Here is a 12279-nt window from a genome sequence, read left to right on the forward strand (position 1 = left end):
CAAGGGCAGAACATATGGATGATTTGTATCCATTCGTGGCGGCACACGGTGGTCCGTCGGGCGATGTTCATATGCAGCCAAACGGGATTCCAATCTGGCAATAGTAGACATCATCCAATCCAAACGATCATATGGAATTACTGTCGGAGTTGCTGCGGCTGTAAGAGTAGGCGCACCTGGTGGTGTCGACCCCTGTTGTTCTCGACTTGGAAGCGGTATGTTGTTTGGATTTGTTGCCATGAGAATGTCAATGAAAGCACCAAATGATACGATATTGATCGTATAGAGACAAGGATCGACGACGATCAAATTCAGGCTGCACGCGGAGGTCTCCTCCGTCGGAAAGTTCGTCAGTTTTGAGAGAAAATAAAGAGAAAGCAGCAAATTTGGGAAATATCTTATCATTCATAATAAATGTGTTGACAAGTCCCCTTTTTATATCTACACCCTAGGGCGGTTCAACCTCCCATCTCCCGGGAAAGAACCACAAAGAAAACCCGAGATAGAGCTTATAAATACGCTCGACTTCCTAGTCTATTACATTAGATAAACGAGCATAACTAACTCCCTACTTAGTCTTGGAAACGGATTGGAGGCCTCCTTATGCGAGGTGGTGGAGCATGGGGCGAGAGACGGACGATAGCTTCATCTGCAGAGTCATCTGCATGCTCTTCTAATGTTGGGTTCTTATCACCAGCCCATGCACATATAGGATGCTATGCTAAAAAGTTCTATAAACAAGACTAAATAAGAAAAGAAGCGAATGAATAGAAAAGAACTAAAAACAAAGCAAGAAAAGGCGATAAAGCAGGAAAACCAAAGACTAATAGATGTGTGGATCTTCATGAATTCATCTATGAGTTTTTCGCTCAAGACTTGCTCACATGCCCAATTTCAGTTAACATCAAAATTGGTAGGATATAGAAAACCAGATCCAAAGGAATTGGATGAAAGGAAAAGGGTGGAAAAGGTATATGAAGTAGAAGATATTCTTAGGACCTATATATGAACTCTTCTCCTAAAAGAAAGAGATAATGCAAGATAATTTCACTAAGACGACAAGTATATTGACTTCACAACTCTAATTACATTCTAGTTAGATTGCATGCATTTACTTTATCAATATAAAATCAAACAAGCAACCTTCAAAATTGAATTGGATAAAAAATTCAAAGAGGAGTAGCTCTAAAACATTATCAAATCACTTTATCAATATAGAATCAAACAAGCAACCTTCAAAATTGAATTGGATAAAAAATTCAAAGAGGAGTAGCTCTAAAACATTCATCAAATCTGATTACAAATAACCCCTAAAAGGGATGGAAAATTGGAATGAGTGGCACTATACACATAGATGTACATACGATAAATTGATAAACTATATTTTTTGGAAAAAATTGATTCATGGAAAAAATAGAATGTGGTTTCTCTGCATAGTCAGGATTAGGGATGTCAATTTAGCCCGCAACCCGTGGACTGGCCCGAATAGCCTCCCAAATTTATAGGGTTAGGGCTGAAAATTTCCAGTCCGATAAAATTACAGCTCGATTAGCCCGCAAAATTTCTATTATTATATTTGTTTGACTTTATTTCGACACTTAATTGATTATTTTATAATATAGATTATTAAAAATAACTTTCCATTTTATATATTAAATATATAAATTATATATTATGTTTTTATTAATATAATAATAGATAAATGAATTAGAAACTTCAAATTCACTAAAAATATATTTAAATTTCTAAACATGGTTTAAAATTTCTTGATGTTTATGTTTTATTTTGCATAAATCTCAAATATTAGTATTTGATCATGTTTATGTTTGAGTTTAAGCATATATCTCAAATTTATCATAATTAAATATTTTACATTTTATAAATATAACTAATTTTCACCATTATTTATTGGATTGATCGCATGTTAATTTTATCGGTAGCAACCCGATGGACTAGCCCGAAACCCGAGCTTTTAGGGTTAGGGTTGAACTTTTATAACCCGAAAAAATCACAACCCGATTAGCCCGCACCCGATTGACCCGCAACCCGAATCGAGTTGGCCCGAAACCCGGTGGGCTGGCCCGATTGACATCCCTAGTCAGGATATAGATTTTGGATGCAATTTTTTCCCAAATTGAACTAAGCCACAAAACCTAATTTTTTTGAAAAATAAATTGAATCGAACTGAATTAACCGAAAAACTTATATTCCCTCCTTCCTCCAATTAAAGACGCACTTTGACTCGGCACGAGTTTTAAAAAACTACTATTTGATTTTATAAAGAAACTAAGTAAAAAAAAGTTAGTGGAATGTGTGTCCCATTTTTATATATTAATTTTATAGTACAATGAGTGTAATGAGTTAGTGGAGTGCGAGATTCACTTAAAAAAATTAGAAAAAAGGTAAATGTGTCTTTAAATGACGGACACCCAAAAATGACAAAATGTGTCAGAATTTGGACCGATGGAGTACAAACCAAAATACCAAGAAAAATTATTCAAACCAAAAAATTGAAATTCCAGAAATATATCCTAAAAAATGTTCATGTTGTATCAACCAATTAATATATCCAAATAATTACAATATTAATAGAGTACTAGTATATGGAGTATTTAAGAAGGGTAGGTATATTTTATTTTTGTAATTGAAATAAGGTACTCCATAGTTAATAAATCTTAAAAAATGATGAATTTAGGGGATCTTGATTTCGAAGTATGAACCCTTTTAAATCAAATTGAGTGTTGACTTTTGAGTTTGTCAAGCTCTTTTTGATCATACCGGTGATATTCTCAGAAAATATGTTTCCCAAACTTTAGGAGAAAATGAATTACATGCCTTGAAAAGTTGTGCAGTTGGGATCTGGCAACCACCTATACACACTTTTCCGTGTCTTTGAGCCACAAATTGCTGCAATGCAAGATCACCTCTCACGAGTGAAAACAACCCTTCAAATATTTAAGTTCACTAAATCAAACCAACCACATTAATGAAACTGCATTCTCGTGATCCTTTACAAAGGTGGCATAAAAAATTGAAGCAATGTAGAAATACACCCATTACATTATAACTTAAATACATTCAAGCCTTCTTTCTTGTAAAAAACATTACAAAAAAAAATAAAAATTAATGGAGATGAAAGAAACCAAAAGAACACCTCCAAATGGATTATCACACTTTGTGGATATCCATGAAGTGCCCGAAGAAGAAGAGGAGGAGGAAGAAGACAAAGATGAACGCAAGCGAAACAAGCCCACGAAAGCTGCTGATCATAAAGAAAAACGCATGAGTAACAAGCCGATGAAACTTCATGAAGTGAAGAGGCAGAACCAGAACTTTGGCAGGCAGGTTTCGCTGGAAACCGGGTTTTCTGTGCTCAACGGAGATAAAAAGGGGAGGAAGACGGCGCTGCCCCGAAGTGGGAACAGCTTCGGAGGGTTTGGCTCCGCCGATAGAAGAGAAGCGGAGACAAGGAAAGGCGATTTCAACATGTTCAGGACCAAGTCCAGTCTTGTGAAGCAGAATTCTTTGCTTCCTTTTAGAAAAGAAAGTGGGATTGATTCTCATTATAATGATGCATCTTGTGGGCTTGATGACTCCATCAACAAAAGTGTTCCAGCTGGAAGATACTTTGCTGCTCTCACCGGCCCCGAACTCGATCAAGTCAAGGTACATAGCATACCATCGACTGCACATTAATTTGATACTGTCAATTTGTTTTTGGATTACTTTCAAAATACTCCAAAGTAATTGAGATTGGACAACATTTATATCGCTTCCAACTTCCCTCATTCTCGGTTGTGGGACCCACAGAAACAACTCCTTAGTGATCAATCCTTTTTGTCATCTGCAGGACTCTGAGGACATACTTCTACCAAAGGACAAGAAATGGCCATTCCTCCTCCGTTTCCCAATCGGTTGCTTCGGCATATGCCTCGGCCTCAGCAGCCAAGCCATCCTGTGGCGGGCGCTGGCCTCGAGCCCGGCCACCCGATTCCTCCACATACCACCCCTAATCAACCTCTCAATCTGGCTGCTCGCCCTATCCGTCCTCGTCGCAGTCTCCATTACCTACACCCTCAAATGCGCCTTCTACTTAGAGGCCGTGAAGCGAGAGTACTTCCACCCGGTGAGGGTGAACTTCTTCTTCGCCCCCTCCGTCGTGTGCATGTTCCTCGCCATCGGCGTGCCACCCTGCATCGCCCCGGGGAACCTCCACCCGGCCGTGTGGTGCGTGTTCATGGCCCCCATCGTGTTCCTCGACCTCAAAGTCTACGGGCAGTGGCTCTCCGGAGGGAAGAGGCGTCTCTGCAAAGTGGCGAACCCCTCTTCCCATCTCTCGGTGGTCGGGAACTTCGTTGGGGCGATTCTGGCAGCGAAAGTCGGGTGGATGGAGGCCGGGAAGTTCTTGTGGGCGATCGGGTTCGCACACTATCTTGTTGTGTTTGTAACTTTATATCAGAGGCTGCCGACGAGTGAGGCGCTGCCGAAGGAGTTGCACCCGGTATACTCCATGTTCATCGCGACGCCAGCCGCAGCGAGCATTGCTTGGGGAGCTATTTATGGGGAGTTTGATGGATTGGCTCGGACTTGCTTCTTCATCGCCTTGTTTCTCTACTGCTCCTTGATTGTGCGGATCAACTTCTTCCGTGGATTCCAGTTTTCGGTGGCGTGGTGGTCTTACACGTTTCCAATGACGACGGCATCGATAGCGACCATAAAGTACGCGGAGCAAGTGCCGTGCGTGATAAGCAAAGGGCTGGCGCTGTCGCTGTCGCTCATGTCTTCGACCATGGTTTCGGTGCTGCTTGTGTCCACGCTTCTCCATGCTTTCTGGTGGCAGACGCTGTTCCCGAACGACCTCGCCATCGCCATAACGAAGAGGAGGCAAGGGGGGAAGGAGAAGAAGCCGATCAAGAAGGCTTACGACATACGGCGTTGGACTAAGCAGTCGCCGTTGTCGCTGGTTTCGGGGATAAGAAAGCAAAATTCTGCAGACAAAGATGGCGATGAAGTTGAAAATTAAGGATGGAAAACTATGCAGTTCCAAATTTACATTTCTTTTTATTAGTACTACTACTACACTATTTTTTTATTTTGGTCATGAAATGAAACATGCAGGAGTAACGATAGATCTGTCTTAGCAAGTTGCAGTTTATTACAGCAGGATTTGAAATTGTCAATCCGTTTATGTGTATTTCATTTTACTAATTAATTGAACTACTTCGTGTATATGGTACAACAAAAATTTGAACAATGATAAAGAAAACAGCACATAATTTGTACGATAGTTATTTTAGGCCTTTGAGCTACATAATTTAATTTCTTCCATTTTCATAATTAAGGCAAATAACAATGATAGAGAGTAGTACGTAATTTATACGATAGTTATTTTAGGCCTTTGCTACATCATTTAATTTCGCCTATTTTCATAATTAAGGCAAATTGGTAGGCCCCTTTTGAAATAAGAAAGATAAATTACCCCAAATTTATTTTAGGCTTTTTTCATGAAAATTTGTTTCTACTATAGGGCACTTTGGTGTAGAAGAAACACTAAAAAAATTATTAGAAATTCTTATCATTATTTAATGAGGAAATGATCAAAACATAAATAGATCTTAATACAGAAATACAACCCAAATTATGGCCCTAAGATTAAGCGATCTGATGGCTAATAGTTAACCAAACACACGAAAGAATTATTAATCATTTTTAGGTCATTTTATAATATTCGGATTTGATGTAATTTTTGGATCATTCTTTACTAAAATAACCTAAAAATAAAATAACAATGACCTAAAAATGTCCCGCCATATAATTTTGTTTTATATTTTTTTATTAAGTTATAGTTTTGCATAGATCACAACACAACCCTATTTAATAATATATACACAGCTAAAAGTACAGACGATAACAAAATTTTAGATTCGTAATTTTATACTCCCTCCGTCCCGGATAATTCGTCTCACTTTGACCGGAAAATATTATATTACTATTTGTTGTGTTATCTGTTTCCAACCATTTGATCATTCCTATACATAATTGTACTATATTCGGTATCCACGTGTTGAGCAATTAAATCACAATAAAATAAAATATTATTTATTGTGTTATCTGTTTCCAACCATTTGATCATTCCTATATACTATCACTGTCCACAAAAGTTTGTCCCATTTTTTCATTTTCGTCCGTCCCAAAGTTTGTCCCATTTTACTTTTTTACCATTTTTTGTAGTGGATCTCATATTCCACTAACTCATTCCTACTCACATTTTATTATAAAACTAATACTCCCTCCGTCCCCCAAATTTTGTCACAGTTTGACCAGACACGGGTTTAAGAAATGTAATAGAAAATGTATTGAAAAAGTTAGTAGGATGTAGGTCCTACTTTTAAAGTATTAGTTTTATAATAAAATGTGAGTGAGAATAAGTTAGTGGAATGTGAGGTCCACTACAAAAATATAAAAAGTGAAATGTGACAAATTTTGTGGGACGGACGGAAATGGAAAAATGTGAAAAAATTTCAGGGACCGGGGGGGGGGGTATATAAAAGTAGGACCCACAATCTACTAACTTTTTCAACTCATTTTTCATTACATTTCTTAAAACCCTTGTCGGGTCAAAGTGAGACAATATTTGGGGGACGGAGATAGTATAATTGTACTATATTCGGTATCCACGTGACCATGTGTATAATAATCTGATGCATAAACAATTTTTATACCCCCTCCGTTCCATAGTAATTGATGCTTTTCTTTTCGGCACGGAGATTAAGAAAAATTGTGTTAGGTGAATTAAGTAAAGGGAGAATAAAGTGGAAAATGAAAAAGATAGAGAGATGAAGAGAGAAAAAAGTAAGAGAGAGTAAAGTAGGTGTGGAAAAATGTATTAACTTTTACTAAAAAGGGAAATGACTTTATTACTATGGAACGTACCAAAATGACAAAATGACTCTATTACTATGGAACAGAGGGAGTATAACTCTTCCGGTAAAGAATGCTATGAAACTCTAATGGAGAGTCTGTATCATGTATCTTAATATTTACATTATACTCCACTATCTTAGTTCCCCATTATATGTCACACTTGACTCAATATGTATTTTAGAAAATAGTAGTATAAAATTAAGAATATGAGTAAAAAAATGTTAATGAATGGTGGATCCTATTTTTATATACTATTTCTGTCCTTGGAAATTAGAAACTTTTGAAACTGCATTAGATTTAATTTACAATTGATCAAGTAAGAGAGTTGAATTGATCAAGTAAGAGAGATGTTGAGAGAAATAGTAAAGTAAGAGAGAAAGAGAAAAAGTAGTGGACGTATTGTTAGTGGATTATGAGGTCCACTTTCTAAAATAGAAAGTTTCCATTTTAAAGAGACAGACCAAAAATTTTGTGAAAATAAAAATTGAACCGTACCAAATTATCCGAAAACTGAAATCTAAACTATAAAAACTGATTCAAACCGAAATCTGAATTTTACAAATATTATCCAAAAAGTCAAAAAAACCAAAATCCAAACTATACAAAATGGCACCATATATGTGGTGAAGCAAACCATATCCCACATCGGAGAATAGACAAGAGTTGCAAGCATATAAATGGGCTACCCCAACTCCATTAGTATGAGGCCTTTTGGGAAGTATCCCAAGAGCAAAACCGTGAGGGCTTTGCCCAAAGCGGACAATATCATACTAATGTGGAGTTCGGGTGTGCACCACCGATTCCCAACAGTGGTATCAGAGCCCTGGTTCAGGGACTGGGCCTGTGTGGCTCGGGGTTCGGTGGGTTGCGCTTGCAAGTTCTCCGATGTGGTGTGTGAGCTCGACCAAGACCTGTGGTGACCTGGTGACCTGTAACATGGGGGCACAGACATGTGGTCTTGGTCTGGTGGTCTTGGTTTGAGGGGAGGATTGTGGTGAAGCAAACCATATCCCACATCGGAGAATGAACAAGAGTTGCAAGCATATAAATGGGCTATCCCAACTCCATTAGTATGAGGCCTTTTGGGGAGTACCCCAAGAGCAAAACCGTGAGGGCTTTGCCCAAAGCGGACAATATCATACTAATGTGGAGTTCGGGTGTGCACCACCGATACCCAACAGTGGTATCAAAGCCCTGGTTCAGGGGCTGGGCCTGTGTTGGCTCGGGGTTCGGTGGGTTGCGCTTGCAAGTTCTCCGATGTCTCTCCGTGAGCTCGACCAAGACTTGTGGTGACCTGGTGACCTGTAACATGGGGGCACAGACATGTGGTCTTGGTCTGGTGGTCTTGGTTTGAGGGGAGGATTGTGGTGAAGCAAACCATATCCCACATCGGAGAATGGACAAGAGTTGCAAGCATATAAATGGGCTACCCCAACTCCATTAGTATGAGGCCTTTTGGGGAGTACCCCAAGAGCAAAACCGTGAGGGCTTTGCCCAAAGCGGACAATATCATACTAATGTGGAGTTCGGGTGTGCACCACCGATACCCAACAGTGGTATCAGAGCCCTGGTTCATGGGCTGGGCATGTGTGGCTCGGGGTTCGGTGGGTTGCGCTTGCAAGTTCTCCGATGTGGTGTGTGAGCTCGACCAACACCTGGGGTGACCTGGTGACCTGTAACATGGGGGCACAGACATGTGGTCTTGGTCTGGTGGTCTTGGTTTGAGGGGAGGATTGTGGTGAAGCAAACCATATCCCACATCGGAGAATGGACAAGAGTTGCAAGCATATAAATGTGCTACCCCAACTCCATTAGTATGAGGCCTTTTGGGGAGTACCCCCAATAGCAAAACCGTGAGGGCTTCGCCCAAAGCGGACAATATCATACTAATGTGGAGTTCGGGTGTGCACCACCGGGAACCCAACAATATATATCCCAAAAAAAAATATAAAATCTGAAAATTAATTTTCTAAAATTAACAAAAAATTATATCAAATCAACCAATTAACATATCCTAACAATTACATTCTTTATAAAATCTAAATATTATTAATAGAATGACCAAAGTAAACCCGAAAATCCATTAGCCTCCTAAAAATCAGTCAACAACGGCTATAGTCGCAGTAGTCCATGGCTTTAAAGTTTCTCTCGTTCACCAGCTCTCCACTGCTTTTACATTTGAGCATTTTAACCTAATTTTGTGAGGGTCGCCTCTAATCACAAGTAAACATTTCGAGATTTGGACTTACCATGTGGCAATATGTCCCAGTCCTTCCAAGATTTAATTTTCTTTCTAGCTATCCTAGGACCGACTACTTCAATTAATTTCCATTACACACACGTACGGGGCACATGCTTGTCTTTTGTTATGTCCATTACATTTAAAAGGCAAAAAATACTACTCAATTATGAAACTACTATTTAATCTAACATAGATTTATTGAAATTTTATAGATCCAGGTTATTTCACATAAACAAGTTATCAATATGAGTATTTTCAAATTGAGCCATAATAAAGCATTCAATTCATCTCCAATTTAGAAGGCGTAAGCTATTATATAATTATTCTTTAGTTTCACGAAGCAACCTCGATCTAACCGATTAATTATCTTGTTAAATAAACCCTTTGAATATACTCGTTAAAGCCGAAACCATACAGTTACAGTAACTATGTTTTGGATTTATCTAACTTAGACATATCTATTACAGCCTTGACATTTGCATTGTTAGGGGGAATTACCATGACTATGTATTCTGCTGCTCTTAGCCGGCAAAATGTTCTAATTATACCATTTCACAATCCTATATATATCCCATTTCAACTATCTTTATTATTATCTCCAACAAAACATCATCCAAATAACTAATAACTCTGATTAACGAAGCTTCCAAAGAGATATGGCATCGAAAGCTTTGTTGATCACTATCCTGGTCGCAGCCGCCGTAGCTCCGGCTCTAGCCTTGGATTATATGGTTGGAGATGGCGAAGGCTGGAAGTTAAAGGTTAACTACACTCAATGGGCGGCCGGGAAAACCTTCGTTGTTGGAGACAATCTAAGTATGTTTAATCTCCTTTTTCCTTTTTACTGCTCCCTCTGTCCCACAATAGGAGTCCTATTTTGTCATTTCGGTCCATCCCACAATAAGAGTCATATTTCACTTTTGCCATAAATGGTAAGTAGGTCTCACATTTTATTATAAAACTAATACTACCTATGTATAGGTGGGACTCATATTACCGCTTATTCAACCCACTTTCTTTACATTTCTTAAAACTCGTGACATAATCAAATAAGACTCGTTTTACGGGACTGAGAGAGTACTATCTCTTTTTTTTTTAATATTGATAAGAGAGAATATTAATTTTGTTGGTTGCAGTTTTCATGTATACTGCAGCAGATCACAATGTAATTCCGGTAAGTGGAGCTGATTTCAAAGCATGCAACAGGTCGGGTGCACTAAAAGGCCCTTACAGCAGCGGAAATGACAAGATTGCCCTTGACGGGCCCGGGAAGAAGTGGTACATTTGCGGCAAGGAAGGTCACTGCGACGGTGGGATGAAGCTCGTCATCTCTGTTGAGGCGGGAGCCCCGGCCCCTGCCCCATCGAGTGCACCGGCCACCGGCTCGTTGGTGTGGATGGCAGCTTCTGTAGCGGCTGCCTTCTCCATGGTCATGGCTTTTTAAGTCATCTTTATTTGCTACCAATTTCATTCACAGCTGCTGTCATTCTTCTTTTTTTTTTCGGTTTCTATTTTGGTGGTCACTGCCAAAACATAGAAGTTTGTTATTGCTTAATAAAACATGTTTCAAGTGATTGTTTTACAGCTATGTGGGACATATTTTCTACGTCTGAATAATTGTCTCATATTTTCTTATTATATCTTGTTTATACTCCCCTCTCTTCAAATAGTATACACTTTGGATTCGGCATGAGTTTTAATACATTATTAGTAAAGTAAGAGGGAGATAGATAGAGAAAGTTTTTTAAGTATTATTAGTGGAGAATGAGTCATACCTAGTTAAAGAGAAGAGAGTTTCCAAAATTGGAATGTTCATACTCTTTAGGGACGGACGAAAAAGAAAATAGTGCATACTCTTCAGGGACGAAGAAAGTATATACTACTTTTGGTAATGGACTTTATATTCGTCCATAAATAAGAGTATGATTCACCTTCCACTACGTCTTGGAAGTTTAATTAATTGTTTCCTTTTTTTTTAGCTTTTTAACACCTCTCTCCAAACGCCACATTAAATTTTAAAAATCATACATAAGCATATTCAACTAGAGTTATTTAGTTTTAATTAAATTAACCATTTTAGTATTTTACCATTAAAGCAATCTGTAGTGTTAAGCCCACTAAACTTGATGAACGACTTATACGAACCAGGCCCATGACCATAGCAAGTCGGATTGAGTCTCAGATGTGGTTTAGCGTAACATGCTTATTTTGCGGCATTTTCATTTCAATCCAAACAATTACTTGCTAGTATCATTTATTACATATTATTACTCACTTCATCCCAAAAAAATATGCACTTTGAGTTCAGCACGAGTTTTAATGTAAAATTAGTAAAATAAGAGAGAGATAGAGAGAAAAAATAATTAGAGTATTGGTATTGGAGAATGGGTCCCACCTCAAGAAAGAGTTTTCAACATTAAAAAATGTATATTATTATGGCCTATGGGATAGACTAAAAAGGAAAGAGTGCATATTCTTGTGGGACGGAATGAGAATTAAAAAGTAGGTTTATAATCCCTTTTGTTTTAACTTTTATTTCGGCACGAATTTAAACAAGTAAGGTAATTATATAGATGAATAGAAAGAGCTCGGCATGTATTGTAGAATGATTTTATTTAATTGTAAATCTTAGGTAAGTGTATGAATGAGAATTGGGATTGTGGACTAATTGGGTAAAATATTTATGGAGTTAGAAATTTGCAACCAGCCAATCCTAATTCCTAACTGAGACAATCATCGATTGGGAGAAACTACCCTTTATGGTCAAGGCTGATCAAGGTGAAGATAGGAGGCTGAGGGGACTATTCCTACATCAGAAACGAACCTCCCAGCCCCGGGAGCAAGGGGTTTGAGGAATGGGAGGAGAACGATCTCATAGTGTTCTCTTGGATCGTGGATAACATCGAAAACGACATTATCTCTGATTTTGCGCACCGCCAAACATCAAAGGCGTGTGGGATAGCCTCGCCGTGACATACGAAAGCAAGGCAGATAAGTATCTTATTTACGATTTGGAAGAAAAAGTAATTGCAATCAGACAAGGAAGCCTGGATTTAGAGACCTATTACCGGAGGATCCACGGGCTGTGCGTCAACATCGATCGCTGCCAGAAG

General features: G+C 38.6%; 2 protein-coding genes across 2 annotated transcripts; both read left to right on the forward strand.

Annotated features, from left to right (window-relative positions):
• Positions 1-3093: 3093 nt before the first annotated feature.
• LOC121767570 (guard cell S-type anion channel SLAC1-like) lies at positions 3094-5221 on the forward strand. Its single transcript, XM_042163870.1, has 2 exons — positions 3094-3666; positions 3851-5221. Exons 1-2 carry the CDS (start codon positions 3127-3129, stop codon positions 5021-5023), a joined length of 1713 nt encoding a protein of 570 aa, XP_042019804.1. The 5' UTR covers positions 3094-3126; the 3' UTR covers positions 5024-5221.
• Positions 5222-9787: 4566 nt separating this feature from the next.
• Positions 9788-10714, forward strand: LOC121768234 (mavicyanin-like). Its single transcript, XM_042164659.1, has 2 exons — positions 9788-9982; positions 10303-10714. The coding sequence occupies exons 1-2, from the start codon at positions 9823-9825 to the stop codon at positions 10608-10610; spliced, it is 468 nt and encodes a 155-aa protein (XP_042020593.1). The 5' UTR covers positions 9788-9822; the 3' UTR covers positions 10611-10714.
• Positions 10715-12279: the final 1565 nt, after the last annotated feature.

The sequence above is a fragment of the Salvia splendens genome, chromosome 15 (assembly GCF_004379255.2).
Source record: "Salvia splendens isolate huo1 chromosome 15, SspV2, whole genome shotgun sequence".
Taxonomy (NCBI): domain Eukaryota; kingdom Viridiplantae; phylum Streptophyta; class Magnoliopsida; order Lamiales; family Lamiaceae; genus Salvia; species Salvia splendens.